General features: G+C 36.4%; 1 protein-coding gene across 2 annotated transcripts; it reads left to right on the top strand.

The window, feature by feature from the left end:
- The first annotated feature begins 931 nt into the window (after positions 1 to 931).
- Positions 932 to 16,058, top strand: LGI1 (leucine rich glioma inactivated 1). Of its 2 annotated transcripts, none has more exons than XM_034777272.1 (8): positions 932 to 1,607; positions 1,945 to 2,016; positions 5,363 to 5,434; positions 5,530 to 5,601; positions 11,527 to 11,598; positions 14,038 to 14,207; positions 14,650 to 14,814; positions 14,899 to 16,058. In XM_034777272.1, exons 1-8 carry the CDS (start codon positions 1,417 to 1,419, stop codon positions 15,714 to 15,716), a joined length of 1,632 nt encoding a protein of 543 aa, XP_034633163.1. In that variant the 5' UTR covers positions 932 to 1,416; the 3' UTR covers positions 15,717 to 16,058. The 2 variants fall into 2 exon arrangements, with proteins under 2 accessions (XP_034633163.1, XP_034633164.1); XM_034777273.1 differs by having other exon boundaries at positions 1,547 to 1,616.
- The last annotated feature ends 3,872 nt before the right edge of the window (positions 16,059 to 19,930 follow it).

The raw sequence follows: 19,930 nt of genomic DNA, 5'->3' as shown, positions 1-19,930 counted from the left end.
TTGTTCCTCAGTTTTCTAATCTGGTAAATGGGGATAATGCTATTTACCTCACATGGGTATGATAAGTTTAAATGCATTAATGTTTGCAATGTTCTTTGAGATCTTCAAATTAGATGTACAAAGTAAAGTGCAAAACATAGCCATGAAATATGTCTTTCTAAATGTTTGACTTTGATTAGTTCTGTTTTACTATTCTTGCTATATTTATGTTTAATTTTGAAAATTTAAAAGTCTATGTACAATATTAAATGTATTAATACTTATATTATTGTAAGATCTTTAGAGCAAGGACAATTTCTTTCTACATGTTTGTATAGCTCTTAGCACAAAAGGGAAGTAATTTCAATTGGGGGCTTTAGGTATTATTTTAACACTAATTAATAAATAAATAATAATAATGAATGATGATAGGTCCCAATACTGCTCCCACTGAAATAAGATCCTTTCTTTGTTGTAGTTGTAATGTATCTAGATGCTTTAAACAGTCAGCTTTCACTTTTTCTTCTAAAAATGATCAAATCGGGCAACCAAATAAATTTCTAAATTGAACTTTATTGAATATTGTTTATTTTGAACATTCAGTGATGCACTCTATTTAGCAGACATGTGAGACAGGTAAGAGTGTTCTTTAAAAAATGCAGTGTGGCAAAAGCTTTGCATGGTAGAATATTTTGTTTAGAAATGACAGTTGTAGGCATTCTCTCATACTCAGTAATATTTTCCATGTGTGCCTTTTTGTTTTTCAGTGATACAAACATGTGCAATAAAGGCCAAGGATAGAAATTAATCTAACAGATTTTGTAGCAATGCTTTTGATGGTTTCACTCAATTTCATTTTCCAGTGGATACTGGCTTTTTTACTTCTCCAGTCACTTGTAATATGTAAAGCACAATTCCCAAAGGTTTATGAGGTTGTAAGGATCCAGAAAAAGATGACTGTTTCTCCCCACACATGCACATTCCACCCACACCCACTCACCCACCCACCAGCAAAACATAATGCTGTACTATTTTTGGTAACAAGGAAGGGCCTCCCTATGAAAACAGAAAGCAGTGTATTTTCTCAGTTACATCAACTTGCAATCTAATGCTGTGTTGTGCTCAGTGTTTTTGTGGTGATGCAAGTCTTTTTTTTTTTTTTTTCCCTCCCTACAGCTGGTTGGATTTTCCCCATCTTACAGCACCTCGCAGGTCCCTTCTCTGAGCAGTACGTTGCCTGAGTGAGTAGAAACACAGAGATCAGCTGCAGGTTTCTATCTTCAATAACAGATACAGAGGGAAAGGGAAAAGGGTTGGAAAAGGAAAGAAAAATATTGACTTGGCCTTATAGAAAGACATCCAGCGACTGAATAAAGAAGCCCTGTTCATGTTTTGGGATATTCTTTCAACTGGCTGGAACCAGAGTGGATCAAAAGAATGGGAAATGCCAGCAGACCCTTTAGAAGAATTGCTTATTTCCTATGCCTTTTATGTATGCTTTTGCTGACTGAAGGGAAGAAATCAGTGAAGCCAAAATGTCCTGCCTGGTGTACTTGTACCAAAGATAATGCTTTATGTGAAAATGCCAGATCTATTCCAACCAGCGTTCCGCCTGATGTTATCTCACTGTAAGGGCTGTAAGCATTTGGTTATTTAATTTATTATTTAAAATGAACTATTATGTTTGGTGTTTTCAGCGCAGACTGAACGATGCTTGCAGTAGGGAATAAACCTTCCGCATTCACAATCATCAGATAAAATGTTAAAATGTGTGTTACATCTCCTTCTTCTATACGTGTACCTTTTTCTGCCTTTTTCTGTATTATGTGAAAACTGTAACAGATTTGTTTTTATTTTTAATTAATAGTAGCTATGTAAAGAAATTATATTGTGATTCACAGCTCAGTGTTGTAATGATGAATATTTGAGATCACATTAACACAATTTTTTCCCCCTTCTTTCCAGATCCTTTGTGAGATCTGCTTTTACTAAAATCCCAGAAGGGAGTTTTTTGCTCACACCGTCTCTGCAGCTTCTGTGAGAAATATTTATATCATATGATTATTTGTTATGAAACATATCTATCCATAAACAATATAGTAAGGGTCTGAATACTCATTTTATAAGAAATAGCAAGGGTGGATCCATTACACATCAAAATACACAAACAGTTAGACTTTGAAGTAAAGGTAATTTTGAAAGATGGCATATGTTTAATGGGGTGGGGGTGTTAAACTGTATGTACTTATTTGGTGGTTTGGGGGTTTATTAATTATTAATTATTATTATTTGCTGTCAGTGCTAGTTGGAATAGATTAAATTCTGAAGATTGCTTTCTGTGATGACAGATATGCTATCCTCTTATGTATTGTACTCTAATGGACATTACTGAAGGGGTCTGAGCATTACCACAACTATGTCTGTTTCTTTTCTGCAATCTTAGGGCCGAATCCCCATTGATGAGATGTTCAGGATGTCTCAGGATCAGACCCTTAATTTCAATGGGATGAATCCTGAAGTCCTTACTTCAGGCAAAACTACCATTAATTTCAGTAGAAGTGTAGACACTTCAATAGCAGTTTTGCCTAGGTAGGGACTGGATTTGGACCATCATTTGTTATTTTGCATTCTCTAAAGTAGTGAGAGTGATGAAAACTGTAAATTCTTAAGCAGTCATTACAAAATCACACACTATGACAGTGTGTGCACTGAACAGAACACTGGAATATTGTTAGATGTTTAGATTCATTTGTGTGTAAAATTTTACAGATTCTCCAGAGAAATAGCTTTCTAGAAAACTGGAAGAGTGATTATATAATCACTAGCTGTACAAAGATATAGAAGACGTAAACCTGAACTGTTTGTACTGGGTTTGCTATCAGTTTGAGATGTATCCAAATTTGTTTCAGAAACCCGACAAGAGACTTTTTTCAGTCTGTTCAAAAATGAAATAGGATACCTGTGTATGACTGATTTCACATGTGCAGTAGATTTGCTACAAAGTGAATTTTTGATGTATTAGAGCACTAAGGCTGTTACATTAAACTGTTGGTGCTAGGGTAGCTGAAGCCATGACTCAAGCTGTGCTTTTCTATCTCAAGTGGAGCTGATAAGGAGGTGCAGGCACACTGTACAATTTTGGATACAGGGTAAATAGGTAAATGTAGTTACTATGGAAACCTGAATACTGTTCCATTGTGCATTATTCTCTACAAGATTTTCCAAAGTGGTCACAGATTGCAAAAGGGACAAAGCCCACATGACTTCTGAGCTGGGCCTTCCAACAGAGAGAAAATGAAGTAGCTGTATTTGTATTATGTTGCTTGTATGTCAGTAAAGTGAAAAGGACATCATAATCCTCCCTCTTGGCTGTGCTATGCCACCTACGCTTAGCAATCCTACATCTAGCATGGGCCATAGAATAGGTTAAGTGGGGTAGACTGAGAGCTTCTTGGAACAGGGGCCGTCTTTTTGCACTGTGTTTGTACTGCACCTAGAACAAAGGGGTCCAGGTCTATGACTAGGTCCTATGGTAATAAATAAATAAATATATACCTCAGGCTGTATTTGCATGATATACCATTCACTTCACTAACACATGTAACACATGTTGTTGCTAACAAAATGCTGCAACATAATCTCCAAACTTACAAAAGCAGTTTTTGTTCCATTGTGGGTTTTGACAAGTAGTACGCTAAAACAATACAAACTATCCCCAGATTGCTCACTTAAGAAACCAATTTGTGATTTAGAACAAAAAAACTCAACCCATTCCACAGTTGGGAGAAGAGGGATGAAAGAAAACTTAACTTCATATACACCCTGCTGCTCTGGTTGGATTTGACCAGCTTCTAAAACATAGAACATAGGCAATGCCAATAGACTAGAGGGCTCATAAACTATTTAAAGGGATACTATCCTATTCCTATATACTACAAAGAGGGTAGATAGTGATCAAATAAAAAGTACCCTGAGACAATTATGTTAATAGTAAATAAATAAATATGAATTGCAGGCAAGCTATGATGCAGATCTACCACATGGGTCTGATGGCAAGATTTGATCTCAAGCTTTTGAAACATACATGTGAGGAAATCTTTCCTGTTAAAACCATTCCTATAAATCTATGTCAAACTCTTTAACTGGAGAAAGTATAACCTATAGTAGCAGAGCTAGAAAATAATTTAACTTGAAATTTTTTTTTAATGCAGGATTCCAAAGAAGAAATTAACTCATTAAGTTAAATATATTAATTCATGCTTTGTAATGTTGAATCTTTGAGTGCCTTTGGATATTACACTATAAGTCCATGTTCCCTTCAAGTCCAGCTGATTGTAATTCCATTGAGGAAATGTTCATCTTCGTTGACAATCCCCTGGCATATTAGGGGTGTGGCAATCCAAAACTGATTTAAAATCGCCAAATGCAAACTTGTCTATTAATTATAAATAGGACAGAACACTAATCAATTTTATGAAAGATTAAAAGATTTTTATAGGAAAAATTAAATGTAATGGCAGTATATGATAGACAAAAAGAAAAATATATACATATATAATATAATGTATATATAATGAAACCTGCACTATGAACCACCTCCAGTAGGCAAAATCCATTTTAAAATATGGTTCTACTCTGAACACTAAGTTAAAATGGCTTTAAGGGATCCATGCTTATTATATCTCAAATATGCTCATTTCACAAGTTAAAGATTTTTCCTAACTGCCAGCTCTGCAAACTCATCCTGGAATCTGAATGTCAAGCTAAGGTCTTCTCCCACATCACCATCAGAAATAAAGGTTCTGCAGGGCAATTCAGGCCCTTTAAGATACCTGTGCACCTCATTGTCTTCTGGGTATGTCTTTAGTAATACTTGTGCAGTCCCATTAGTTTCATGGAGCTTGCATAGGTAACTGATTGGCCTGATAAGCACGTGCTTAAGTCCTACTGTACTCAATGGAGTTACATCAATTCACCTCAGCTGAGGATCTAGTCCTTAGTCTAGAAAGCAAAGCAGTTTTCTGCTCCCTGGGGTCAGTGTTTCTCAACCTATTTACCATTGTGGGCTGCATATGCAGCTCTCTATGTGTTATGTGGGCCACATCCACACAGTACATATATTATCTGTATGGCCCTAAGGATATCACATGGGCCACAGCTGTGTGTTGATTATGCTGCTAGCAACCCGTGGGACACAGGTTGAGAACGATTGCACCATACTATGCCATATATGGGCAGTGCACTTTAGCCATATTATCTTGCAACTCTTACACGGACAAAACCTTCAATGTGGTCACTGAGAGTTTGGTCTGCATGGGGACTTCTAGATCATGCTCTAAAAAGTATAAAAATCTAACCGTTTATTTTGTATTTCCTTATGCAGGTTATTTACATCAAACTCTTTTGATGTTATTAGCGATGATGCTTTCATGGGCCTTCCTCATCTAGAATATTTGTGAGTGGACAAAATGTTTCTAGAAATATGGACTAGGTGGGATTTCCAACTTACAGGCACTGCTTTAACCAAAATGAATTTGTGACCCATTACAGGTTCATCGAGAACAACAGCATTAAGTCAATTTCAAGAAATACTTTTCGAGGACTGAAATCTTTAATTCACCTGTAAGTAAAATGTTTTCATGTATTACTTAGTAGTATGTATTTAATTTAGTAACTGAACCACTGTGTGGTTTAATTTAGCATTTGATATTATATAATCATTGACGTTTGTTGCTTAAACAATGTCAATATTCATATTATGTAGACCAGAAATGGCAAAAAAAACCAAAAACTCCTCAGCCAGTCCATGTCTATCCCACCCTGTGCAGGGAGAATAATGCAAAAACTGTCCATTTGGCTGCTTCCCCTTCTCTCCCACACACTAATCAGAGGAGCAAGAACAGGATTATGATCTTGCTGTTCAAGAATAGTTTTAGAAAGACAATCAGCTAAACTAAGAAAAGCTCCAATTTCAAGTTAAATCAAGAAATAAAAATACAGAAGTAGAAACTGAAAGCATGTGAGCCCAGGACAGTATTCTAACACCTGTAACATTTAACTGCAAATTTATGTACAGTATTTACAGGGTCTGATTTATCAAAGCTAAGCTACTGTCATGTTTAGTCAAAAGGTGTGTGGCATTTTCAGCCAGTTTTTACAAACTATATGTATTCGTATCAAATTAATTGTTTATAAAAAATTGAATGAACTTCCTTTAAAAATATAGCAGCTACCTTTACTATATAGAAAAATATACCAAAATATTGTAAGAAAATGAGGCTGTGTTATGGAGATTTTGCTGTCTATAAAGTCTAAATAACATTAATTGTCTAAAATGTGTGGGGTGTGCCTAACATATGTCTGAATACCCTACTCTGATCATTTGCATTCACAGGCATATATCTTGGTGTATTTGTCATATGAGGGGGAGTGTATTCTGACCTTTTGTCCTCAATATAATAGCCTCTAAGAGGTGTACAGGGTCATTTGGCTTTTTGTTTCATATATGGTCAGATGCTGGGGAAAGCACAATTTCACCTACATATGGTGAATGCACAAATGTAATTAATTACATTTCACCCAATTCTGCATCATATAACAAATGCATCATAGGATACTACAGACCAGGTCCTTATCTGGTGTAAACTGAGTTCACTGTGACTATTGTGCAAAGTTATTCGCATGCATAAACATTTTTAGGACTGGAACAATAGAGAGAAAGAAACAGAAGATGTGTGGTATATACATAAAAATATGTCTACAGGTATAATTATGGCATAGTTAAAAAAAGACAGAGGATGGGATAAGGTTGTTGATAACCTGAAGGGCCTGTAAACTGAAAACATTTAGGAACATGAATAGCTTTACATGCACAAATTATTTTATTTATTAAATTATTAAATTATTTATTTTATTAATTTATTTATTATGTGGCTGCTGCTATCAGTGTGCAAGGTGTTTTTCCAGCACAGAGGAAGACACTGTCCCTATTCTGCAAAGCATACAATTTAAAAATAACATCATATCTTAACTGTTGTGCTGGCTTGTAGGGACCCCTCAGTAGTTTTCTAATGGAAAGCGTATGTAGGAGATGAGACAGTATTCTGAGCAGCTATTGTTGTCTGCATGTGGTTGCACACATAATCTTGAGAAATGGGTTTATATATCATGCAGTTTCTTCATATGCAGAGCTAATCTTCAATACGTGAGTTGTATTAATCTAGATGGAATATATGGGCTAAAGGTGTTAACATAACCCAGTCATTGTCAAACATGAAACAGTGTTAAACAAGATTCAGGGTTTGGTATACAGAGACCTCAGCCTGCTTAAAGCCATGGCAAGCACATCATTAAAAATCCTTTAAACCTTGTATTAAAGATAAAGAAAAGAAGGAAAACCAGGTAAAGCATTTGAAATGTAAATATTAAATACGGTTTCCATTTTGACATTTTTTGTTCCCTTTACTGGAGAGAGTTTTTAGAAGGAAAACCCCCCTTGTCTGATAGTCTCTTAACTGAGATGGGTGAGAGCTGTTGTTGTTTCTATTGTTAAAATCCGATCCTATTTCATCGCAGGGTGTTTGGGATTCAGCTGAAGCTGGTAGAAGTGGCAATGTCATCAGGGTACTTTTTTTTGGCTCCCTCTGATCAGGGTATCTCTCAGGATTAGGTTGAAGAAGGTCTGGGGACCCAGGAGATGGTAGGGGTGCCAGCCATGATGGTGAAGCCTGCTCCAGAAGCCAATTTTTCTCCAAGAAGTCTCATTCTTTAAGGACCCACAAAGGGAATTGTGGGTGGATTAGCCCGTCTTCCCTTATGATAGTTAATTCATGTAGAACAGCCTCTGCAGAACTAAAACTACTAGAAACATCTAAAGGGGTTTCACCTGAGAGAAAGGATTCATATTTCCCTGGGCTTCTGCAGCAATAAAATAAGTTTTATTACTAACTTTGTTCTTTTGAGGAGTCTTTTTGGAAAACATTTTAACTTACAAGCATTTACTGACCTCAAAAAAAAAAAAAAAAACAGGATACAACCATAGTGAAAATCAAAATGCAAAATTAAAAATCAAGGATCATGAGAGGAAAAGGAAAAAAATAAAAGTTGAAACACAATTAAAACAAGTCACTTGGATAAAGTGTTTGAAACAAAATCAAAATAAAATCCTGAAACATTAATGAGAGTGAAACAGATGCAGTTTCTCATGCTTTGTGCTCCTAATCTTTTTAATGACCTTTTACTTCCCAAACCCAATTATGAAAACATTCAGTTGCTTGCCAAGCAATCCAATTGCCACATTTGTGTAACCCTTTGAGATTTGAGTCACAGCACCAATAAATGTTGTATTGATCTCAAGGGCCAAAAGAGTTAAAAGATGTTATAAACTCTTTCACTGCCCAACACTGAAACAGTGTTACAAGGGTTTGGGGAGTAGGAAGGGGTTTCTACAGAGACCCTGGTTTACTTAGTTTCTCTGGCAAACACCCAAAGGCACTCATTCTAAAGTGGGAAATGTATTGATTAAAACACAAGAAAGAACAAGAAACATTTATACTAAAATGAAATTGAGTAATTATGCAAAACAATCAAAAGCTATTAAAGTTTTTCTTCTTTTGGAGGTAAAATATCAGTCTCTTATACCAGCAACCTTTCTGTGATGAAAAGGAAAGGGTTAATTTTACTCTCAGTCCTGATGTGTGAAAGGTATTTACTTCTGTGGAGAAGAGGCAGAATAGAAAGGGTGGGGGAAATACAGCTTTTGTTGATGTCCTTGGAACCAGTGTTCTGTTATGAATGGATGCCTTAGACTTGTGTGTCGTCCACAGCAACTGTTGCTGTGGTCCCAGGCTCACATTCTGGTCAAGGACATCATCTGGGTTAGCGCTTTTTTCCATAGACAGGGCAGGGCTGGATAAACCATCATCTCACTGTGCTGATGCGTGCACTATAGTTGATTTCAGGATCCAACGAATAGGTGAGAGAGAGCTTAAACAAGAGCAACACCTGATGACCTTCCTCTCAGAAAGAAAATCCTTCGGTCAGGTCTGCTCCTTCTGTCTTGGGGTCAGGGAAGATGAGATGAGACACGTTGAGTCAAGTCAACATGAGATTTTTCTAAGTATTTTAAAGACACTCCTCTCCCCAAAAGGGGGTGGAATGTGGGTGACATAGTTTATCCCCTCATTATTTTGTCCACCAATTGGGGCTAATATTTGACACACCAATTTTGGTTCATTAATTTCCAGACCTGCATTTTCTTGTTTGGACTCATTCAGTCTTTCTGTCTGATTTTCTTGCACCAGTTTATAACACTCTTTATTGAAAATAACTTGACCTACTTTTCATGGATAATTCCCAAATAGGCAAAAAGTTATAGGCCCAATTGTCACAACAGAGTTTTGCAGGCAAAATAACTACAGGAGCAGGCCCATAAACTACTGAATGTGACCACTTTAATCCTTGTTTGTACAATCCTTGTTCTTTCCTAGAATGTGTCTATATACACATACTGAGCATAACAAGTAGATTCTCTGAGGCACACTCCACTTGAGGAAGAGCAGAATACTATTGTCATGCAAAATACATCAAAGAGATTCATGGTAATTATGCATACTGATGAGTTCTATGAAGTGATGGCAGAATATGACCTTTGTTCTGTATACTCCGCCCATTTCCTTTTCACAAGTGAATTTTTGCAATACAGTAAAATTACCCAAATATCTGTATTTTTCATTTATGCAAATAACTAATAATTGGAATGTGTCCTCACTGTAGCGTAGTCGCATCTAGTATACCTATTCAAGACAATTCATTTTGCAGAGTGGAATATTTTTTAAAAGCATAGGAGTGGTATAATTGCATTTCTGACTCATTTAATGCCATAACCCTAAATTGCAGAATATTTTAGTGTAGAAAATTAGTTCCATGAACAAGATGTAATTTTGATGGCATTTTTGAAGTTTTTCAGAAAAGCAAAATGTCATTCTGAGGTTTAAAATATGGGCCTTCAAACATAATTACACACGACTGAACATTTACTTCCTCATTAGCATCCATCCTTTCCAACTAAGTGTTTTCTGCACAGGTACTACTAAGAGCACCATCTAGAGGTTACATAATAAAATCTTATGGCATGTTTTCTAATAATGGAAGATATAAAGTGCCAACCTTTCATCCAAGAATCTGCGCAATGTATAAATCTAGATTTTTTTTCTGTTAATCTGATTCCCATTAAAATGATGAACTTTTGGTAGCTCTGTATCCATTATGGTGCTCTGCTTGGTATAATCCAGTGATCAAAGATTACATAAGGCTGTGATCCTGCATGTTCATATATGTGCTTAACTTTACACATGTGAGTAGTTCCATTGACTAATATCAAATTACTCAAATGCATAAAGTTAAGCAAATGCATAAATGTCTGGCAAATTTGAGTTTATAAATTAGTTGCAATAAACCAGTTATGGTCTAAATGTAAATGGTTCCACAGAGGGCATATTACTCACACACAAAAACATTAACCTTTAAGCTTTAACCTTAAACATGTGGTTATGTGCTTTGCTCCATCAGAGCTATTGTATCTAAATGCCTCCTTGCCAGATGTGTACAGTTTACAAGTAAAAATAGTTTTTATTTCTAATGCCCAGTGCCACAAATTCCAACTGGAATCTGAAAATCATGCTAGCTTCTTTCCTTTTCATGCATCCTCACCAGTGACAAAGGTTTTGCTGACCAAATTAAGCAATGACTCACAAAGACACCACCACATTCTCTTCTAGTTATGCCCTCAGTGACACTTGTGAAAACCTTGCATCATCCATGGGCTTACACGGGTGTACCTGATGGAAACAATGAATTAACTATTTTAAAGGTATGTTCACATCTTCTATCCAATTTTACCAGTTGAAACTGTTGGGTACTCTCTTAGTTTAAGATAGTTTTCTTGACAATCAGAGCCATAGTATTGTTATTATTTGCTGGTAAGATAATTTTTTATCCCTTACTAACCCAAGCAAGAAAACTTTTAGGCTTAACTCAATATTGACCTCCAATTTCTGTTTTATAAACTTATTGACTCCCAAAAATGTTAGTTACTGGATATTTTCAGAAACCATGAGCCAATGAGAGCTATTTACAGTATCATGGATTCAGTGTTTAAAATAGATTGTAGTTTCTAGATAGTGGACATGGAGGCAGGACATTGCAATATTATAACAACACACTGGCTATCCAGAAGGGAAGACATTTGTGTGTCCAGTCATGGCTAATCATTTTAAAATAATGGTGTTGGCAAAATACCAGAGATGATCACATTTTCTACCACCCTGAGTGAAGTACCGTAAATGCTAAAGAATGTTGAAAAGCAAGAGAGCAATAGGAAGTGTGAATATATCTTAGCAGAAGAAAAAGTCACAAGGTAAATGAGATATTCTTTAAAGTAATTTTGTATAACTAAGGACTGAAGTACATTATTGTTTTTACCATAAAAAACAATATTGCATTTGTAGAAATGTATTATCTGATGAGTTGATATATCTTCTTTTACAGGAGCCTTGCAAACAATAATCTCCAAACACTTCCAAAAGACATATTCAAAGGGCTGGATTCTTTAACAAATGTGTAAGAAATCAGCAATTTCTTATTTTCAGACACTATGGTTAGAAAAAACAGGCCATTGCCTATTGGTGATGACTGCAAGATATTGTAAAGTACTTGATTTGGAATTTTGGGTATATTAATTTTCACCTCTCTTTTAACTTGCTATCTTTAAATATATCAGAGGGATAAATACAAGGGAGGGAGAGGAATTATTCCAGCTTAGTACTAATGTGGACACGAGAACGAATGGATATAAACTGGCCGTGGGGAAGTTCAGGCTTGAAATTAGACGAAGGTTTCTGACCGTCAGAGGGGTGAAATATTGGAACGGCCTTCCGAGGGAAACGGTGTGGGCGACGGACCTGTCTGGTTTTAAGATTAAGTTAGATAAGTTTATGGAGGGAATGGTTTAATGGTAAAACATAATAGCCAAGGAATACCAAGCAATGGTAGGTAAATAGTATAATGGCTAACAGGGGTCAGGCTAGAGACTCTTGCCTACATGCTCGGGGTCTTACTGATCGCCATATTTGGGGTCGGGAAGGAATTTTCCTCCAGGGTAGATTGGCTGAGCCTCTGGAGGTTTTTCGCCTTCCTCCGCAGCATGGGGCAGGGATCACTAGCAGGAGGGTCTCTGCCAATTGAAGTCACTAAAACACAGGATTGGGGACTTCAACAGCAGAGTCAAGGGAAGGGGTAGGGACGGTTTTGTGGCCTGCAGCATGCAGGGGGTCAGACCAGATGATCATAATGGTCCCTTCTGGCCTTAAAGTCTATGAGTCTATGAGTCTATGAGAACTTCTTTAATGATGTAAAATATACAAGATAGATCTAGTAACAGGACACTCCCATGACCCAGTGGACATTCAGGCCAATAGACAGTGGGAGGATCCTATCACATTGGTGGGTGGAGGTGGTAGATGCAAGGGTGGATTTGATTTATGTTTATTACTGTCAGTAATTGTATAATTGTATATTGTATAATATTTCCCAGATAATATTTTATATATAGATAAAATAAAATAAGAATTTTGTATGGTCATAATCCCAATAATATGATACTTATATATGGCCATTGAAATAAGAAAAAGACACATCCTTCGTAATGCAAAGAGGACATGATATGAAAGCAGGGAGAATACTTGATGAGAATGAGAACATTTCAGGTTTCCAATATAATCTAACAGGAGGCTATGTTTAAATGCAATGATCATTTAAAAATCTCAGTACAAGTACTTTACACCTGGCTAACTCAAATTGCAACCAAAACAAAATGTAAACTAGTTTTAAATTTTAAATTTGTAAACCAAAGTATCTTAAACATTTATAAAAGTACAAGATATATTTTTGAAATATATGTTTGGACCAGATCTTGCAGTCATTCCACTGGAAGAGTCCCATTAGAGACAATGTGCAAAATTGTGGCTCCCCAAGTACACTCACACAGAAGTTAGACTCAATAGATACCTAATGTTCCCTGCACTAGTAAGTCCTGGAGTTGGCCCAATGGCACTCCACGGCTATGTAGGGCATAGATAGCCAAGTGATCATGCTGCTTCCCTCACCCCTGCATGCCTTCTAGAATCTGACAACAGACACCATGGGGTTTTGCACTGCTTCTGTTAGCAGCAGTTCTGCAATACCTCAATATATTTCTTCATCCACATTCTCCAGTCCTCCCTTCTTCTGGAGGCCTTCTTCTGGAGTCTGCCAAGTGTATGTAGAATGCCTTCGAACACCGCCAGTCAGCCACTATAGTTCCCCATATACCCAGTGCTCTTCACAGGGCATCCAGTCCTGCAAGGCATTTGACACCTCCTACATAATGTGAGTTGAGGGTCTCAGCATCTTGTAAGAGGCACTCAGTATCTTCCAAAGGCCATAGTTTAATGCAAAAAGGAGTTCAGGTTATATCCCTTATGACCTAAATGAGCGTGTTTAAATGAGGAAGAAGCGAAGAAAAAGGGGTAAAGCTGAGGAACTGTCCACTGACCACTAAATTAATCTATCATGTCACAGTAATTGTCACCATGTCATCTATAATGTTCTTGTTCAGAAATGCTAAACAATGAGAAACAAAAAAGCCCAAGATTTGGGCCAAAAAATTGGACAGGAATTTAAGTACCTGTAAATTTATGGTTATCAGTATGGCTGGGTAGCACCAATACGGAAGAGCAGATATTTCCACTGATTCCCAACCTAAGTTTGTCTTGATTTCCTTAGTATAATTGAAACTATTTAAGTTTTTGCAAGTAGTTTTAACAAACTGTTGTGTTGTTTTTGGTTGGTTGGGTTTTTTTAATTGGTTCAGGACAAATTAATTCAGGAAAGTCCAGCATTCTCAGAAGAGAAAGCAAGGAAATAGTCATTTTATAAAAGTCCTTGTTATTTTAGTCCTGTGATGTTGTGGAAAACAACAGCTAATTCATCATTTTCAGTGTGTGGTTTATGTTTATACAGGGATCTTAGAGGGAACACATTTAATTGTGACTGCAAACTGAAATGGTTAGTGGAATGGCTGGGTAGCACCAATGCAACAGTTGAAGACATTTTTTGCGAAAGTCCACCAGAATATAAGAAGCGTAAAATCAATAGCCTCTCTCCAAAGGAATTTGATTGTATTATTACAGGTAATGTGTTCCAAATTATTTCACCTGATTACTTTAAAATCAAGGCTATATTTTCTAATTAAGGGTCCAATTCTGCAAGCGGTCTGCCTATGGACCTCTCACTGAGTCAACAGGAATTCCTTGCAGATTCAGGCCTGATAAAGGAACCATTTTGTGCATCTATTACTACAGTTTTTAGTCAGACTTTAATGGGAGATTTGCCTGTGTAATAATTGCAGAATCGGGACTATAACTGTAACAGGTAACCTTCTTTTTCAGTTCAGAAAAAATAAGCAGACTTTAAAATTCTGTCTTATTAGCAGGAAAACTAGACTACTTATTAAATGTATTCTTTAAAAATAAATCAGTATCAATTAACATGACATTATTTTAATATGGTGAAAAAATACATGTGGAAAGAAATGCTACCTTTAATTATCAAATGTTATGTGCGCTTTTGCAGAATTTGCTGTTTATGAATCCCTGCCATATCAGTCTCTGTCAGTAGATACTTTCTCCTACATGAACGATGAGCATGTGGTTATTGCCCAACCTTTTACTGGAAAATGCATCTTTCTTGAATGGGACCATGTAGAAGGGTCTTTCAGGAATTATGACAACATTACAGGTACGAATAACACAAGCCAAATAACATTACATTACCTGATCTAAAAGGCAGTGCTAACATTGTCCTTTATCTTTATTTTTGTAGGTACTTCAACTGTTGTGTGTAAGCCCATAATTATTGAGACTCAGCTGTATGTCATTGTTGCCCAGCTCTTTGGAGGCTCCCATATTTATAAAAGAGATATTTTTGCTAATAAGTTTATAAAAATTCAAGATATTGAAATTCTTAAAATCCGAAAACCCAATGACATCGAAACTTTCAGGATTGCAGAAGACTGGTATTTTGTTGTTGCAGACAGTTCAAAAGCTGGCTTTACCACGGTTTACAAATGGAATGGAAATGGATTTTACTCCCATCAGTCTCTGCACGCGTGGTACAGAGATACTGATGTGGAGTATCTTGAAATAGCCGGCAAACCTCATTTAATTCTGTCTAGTAGTTCCCAAAGACCTGTAATATACCAATGGAACAAAGGAACAACTGAATTTGTTAAGCGTCTCGAGATCCAAGATATGGAGGATGTGTATGCAGTGAAACACTTCAGAGTGAAAGAGGATGTGTACATTTGTTTAACAAGATTTATTGGTGATTCCAAAGTAATGAAATGGGGAGGTTCAGCATTTCTGGATTTACAAAGAATGCCATCCCGAGGGTCAATGGTATTCCAGCCTCTTCAGATAAACAATTATCAATATGCCATTCTTGGAAGTGATTATTCTTTTACTCAAGTCTATTATTGGGATACTGAAAAAGCAAAATTTGTGAAGTTTCAAGAATTAAACATACAGGCACCAAGATCTTTCACACATGTTTCCATTGATAAACGCGATTTTCTCTTTGCTTCAAGTTTTAAGGGAACTACATTAATTTATAAACATGTCATAGTTGACTTAAGTGCATGACACTCATAATTCTGAGATTACATCAGACTTTCTACCATAAGTGGACAAAATGAACTAAATGCATGATGACTCTTATCCTACTTCCAGATGAATGCCTTTAAAAGTTGAGATTGCTAGAACCAAGTATTACTAGTATCTTCATCTTTAATTGTCAAGTCTAGTGGTGTTGGAAGTTGCATTTTTTAACAAAAAGAAATTAAATTGTTAACTGTTCTTTGCATCCACAATATGTAAATATGCGTGCAACTGCATCTGTTGCTAAAAGTATTAAGATGTACTTTTCCATTTATTTATTCACCTGTTTGACAACAACTGCCAAATAAAATGTTTACATTTTCTGTCTTTCACATTCCAAATATGATTATTTACAGGTGATAATTTTTATTTGTGTATATATTATACACATATATAATAAACAACAAGGTGTGTTGTACATGGCAGTGTTTTTCTTAGGTGTTTCTTTTAATATTATAAGCCACAACAATAAAGCACAAGTGGTTTATACATGTAATCACAACCACATGATAAAGATACAGCATTACACTGCAACCCCATAACTGGTCCTATGCAGACAGACCCTTGCATTCATGTGGAGCTCCACTTGCTTAAATGGGACTCACACTGACATAAGTATGGATCTAATTTCAGGATGGGGCTTTATATTGTGTACAGTTGGGAATTCTTGATTTTTGAATAATGTATGGAGTAATCAAAAGAATAAGTCTTGTTGTCAAGGCTTATCTGCTCCTCCTGCTGGAGCAGCACAAAACAGGTTGTGTCAGATGTGACAACTTTGTTCTGTACAGTAAAAGAAAGCTAGGAGCACAACTTTTTCAGTTAACATCTTTTCTATAGCTGAAGTTCAACACATTATTTGCATGGATTCCTTTGTAATTTTATCACTGTCAAGTCTTTTTAGTGTTTGCAATTATTTAATCTTCAGCAAGTTTCTCCAGTCCTCTGAATATGGTTAACTGAAGACATTTTTCTGATATCCTGCACTAGAGGTCAGGAAAAGATATTGTCTAGAATCGAGGAGTTTTAAATATAACAGGACAAACTCAAAGCGTGTGTAAGCAGGTGCAATTCCACCCGAGTTACCAATCTGTTCTTAAATTACACCAGCTCTGAATTTGACCTCAAAATCTATTAAAAGATCAGAGATAATGTAATCTTTTGTGTAAATATATCATGTGTCAAATCTGTTTGACACTAATGTCCAGATCCTATTGTTGAAGAGCATTGGAACAACTCAGGAAAGGAATACAAAAATCGCTTTAAGTCACATTAGTGGTCCCCGAATGTTAGGCCAAACTATACCAGGCCAGTTCCTCTTGGGCCATTCCCACAGCAAAGGAGCCATTCTGGCAACTGGAGATCACTGGAGCATAAAGGTGCACCAATCACACCCCTTTTCCCCCAGCTATACCCATTACAGTGGTCTTATTCCATCTAAGGATCCCACCAAACTGAAGAGATCCTCCAGGAACCATATCTGCAAGTTTTAGGGCAGTTTTGCATTGGAAAAGCTGTACAAAACTGCCCTAACAATTTCTGGGCTCTGGCCTTATATATTCCTACCTTAGATGTAAATACTTAATTTTCATTGGTATTAATCCCATGAAACCCTATTGACTTTGGGTTTTATGAATGGATAATCAGCTGTACATGAGCTCCCCGTACAATGCTGTGGCCAAAAAAGCTAATGTGATCCTGGGATGCATAAGCTGGGGAATCTTGAGTAGGAGTGGAGAGGCTATTTTACCTCTGTATTTGGCACAGGTACGACCGCTGCTGGAATACTGTGCACAGTTCTGATGCACACAATTCAAGAAAGATGTTGTTAAATTGGAGAGGGTTCAGGGAAGAGCCACAAGAATGATTAAAGGATTAGAAAACATGTCTTGTAGTGATAGACTTAAGGAGCTCAATCTATTTAGCTTAAAAAAGAGAAGATTAAGGGGTGACTTGATTTCAGTCTATAAGTATCTACATGGGGGACAAATATTTAATAATGGACATTTCAGGTCTAGCAGAGAAAGGTATAACATGATCCAATGCGGAAGCTGAAACTAGACAAATTCAGACTGGAAATAAGACATACATTTTTATTGGGAAGAGTAGCCATTGGAACAATTTACAAAAGTCATAGTGGATTCTCTATCACTGACCATTCTTAAATTAAGATTGGATGATTTTCTAAAATATATTCCCCAGGAATTATTTTGGGGAATTTCTATGGCCTGTGTTATACAGAAAGTCAAACTACATGATAACAATGGTCCCTTCTAGCCTTAGAATCTATAAATGTAACTGAGGGCAGAAGTTGACCCAGTGCATTTAATCCCTTATGTATAAACTTAAATATCAATGCTTTTATATTCTTGTTTTCAGGCTCAGACATGCAAAATTTATTTCCTGATTTCTCAGGTGTTGTTTGATACCTTGCAATAATATGCCCATCATCAGGAATGTCTAACATTTTAAAACGTGCTTTCCTGTAATGCTTTCCATGGAATATTCCTGGCATCAAACTGATTCCTGAAAAATGCCGAAGTATTGATATTTTGTTATGTGGAAAGTTTCTCCAAAGAATGATACTGAAATAATTACTTTAACATATTAGTTTTTCCCCGTTTCATGGACTGCAAAAGGAACAATCTTAGTACAAGTAGCGCCACTTCCAAAGACCTGGCCAAGATTCACCTTGCACACAACTGAGTGAGGCTATTTTGATTTAGCCTTTATGGAAAAAGTTGAATTCTAAGAATGACATTACTAATACTTCACTAGTGCTGACAGATCAACAACAGTGTCAATTCTAGAAACATTGAGCCAAATTAATCTCTGTCACGACTCCATTGACTTCAGTGGAATTATACCAGTTGCAGATATAGCCAGTGTATTTTAAGAAGTGCTATTTTATGGAGTGACTTAAAATGAATATATTTCAGGAAGTATAGGTATTAGTTTATATATCCACAGGGAGTCATGTGGCCTTGTATTTTAATTCCAATATTTAAAATATGGGAGCGTATACATTTATGTACTGAATTTGTAACATTTACAATAGGAAGACTCTGACTGGCAAACATGAGTTTCATGATATGAGTGTCTTATTTAAATCACACAAACTAATCCTGAAAGTTGCTCTGCGTGGGTGGTCCATTGTGCACACACAGAGAGCCCAAAGGAGCAAGGGTTCACTCACACAGAGCAGCTTGCAGGATTAAAACCTTAGTCACATTCTCTTTCTTTACACCACTAGGAGGATTGACAAACATAGCTGAAAAGCAGCAAACAGTCCTGTGGCACCTTATAGACTAACAGACGTATTGGAGCATGAGCTTTCGTGGGTAAATACCCACTTCGTCAGATGCATGTAGTGGAAATTTCCAGAGGCAGGGATAAATATGCAAGCAAGAGTGAGTCAGGCTAGAGATAACGAGGTTAGTTCAATCAGGGAGTATGAGACCCTCTTCTAGCAGTTGAGGTGTGAACACCAAGGCAGGAGAAACTGCTTCTGTAGTTGGCTAACCATTCACAGTCTTTGTTTAATCCTGAGCTGATGGTGTCAAATTGATAGTTGAAAAGCAATCTTTAAGAATGAAGAAATACATTCATTTTGAAGAGTAAGTTCTCTGTTATCTTCTACACTTAAACACCAAGTTTTCTACCTTAAACTAAAATATTGTTTGATTTTAAAAGTCAGAAAAATATTCTATCTAAACAATGTTACTTTAACAAGTTATGATATATTCTACTGCATGTGGTGGTAGCTGAATTCAAGTAGAAATGGACATCTATACATCTGCTACTCAGTTTTATTGGCAGATAATGTAACATTATTCACTCAGACATTGTGATCAGTCCGCATTTCAGGGAATTAAATGGCAAAACCAGCCAGCTACAGTCTCAGTGCTGTAGTGATGTAACTGTATTCTCAAGTTAGCACTTCCTGGAAAAATATGAAGGGCCTCTGGGAATTTACTGTTTCCCCTGTGTTTAGAGGAATTAGAGTTTGCAAGGGTACCAACGACACACCTAAATTGCAGTACACAGTAATTAGAAAACTAGAGGTATAGCCTAAGATGGTATCGGGTACCAATCTAATATGCTGTGTAGTTGTGTTACTGATCTGATAGTCCCTTTAAAAAAAATGTTACTTTTAATCAGGAACTAGTGATTTGGGAGATTTTAGATGATATCTGAGA

The sequence above is a fragment of the Trachemys scripta genome, chromosome 7 (assembly GCF_013100865.1).
Source record: "Trachemys scripta elegans isolate TJP31775 chromosome 7, CAS_Tse_1.0, whole genome shotgun sequence".
Classification (NCBI taxonomy): Eukaryota; Metazoa; Chordata; order Testudines; family Emydidae; genus Trachemys; species Trachemys scripta.
This window is presented reverse-complemented; position numbering and strand designations above follow the sequence as displayed.

What these genes read in the sequence shown, in the direction of transcription:
- LGI1 (XM_034777272.1), top strand. Translation starts at nt 1,417, where the DNA reads ATGGGAAATGCCAGCAGACCCTTTAGAAGAATTGCTTATTTCCTATGC. An exon ending in CCGCCTGATGTTATCTCACT is followed by an intron (nt 1,608 to 1,944) that starts GTAAGGGCTGTA and finishes CCTTCTTTCCAG; the next exon opens with ATCCTTTGTGAGATCTGCTT. An exon ending in CTGAAATCTTTAATTCACCT is followed by an intron (nt 5,602 to 11,526) that starts GTAAGTAAAATG and finishes CTTCTTTTACAG; the next exon opens with GAGCCTTGCAAACAATAATC.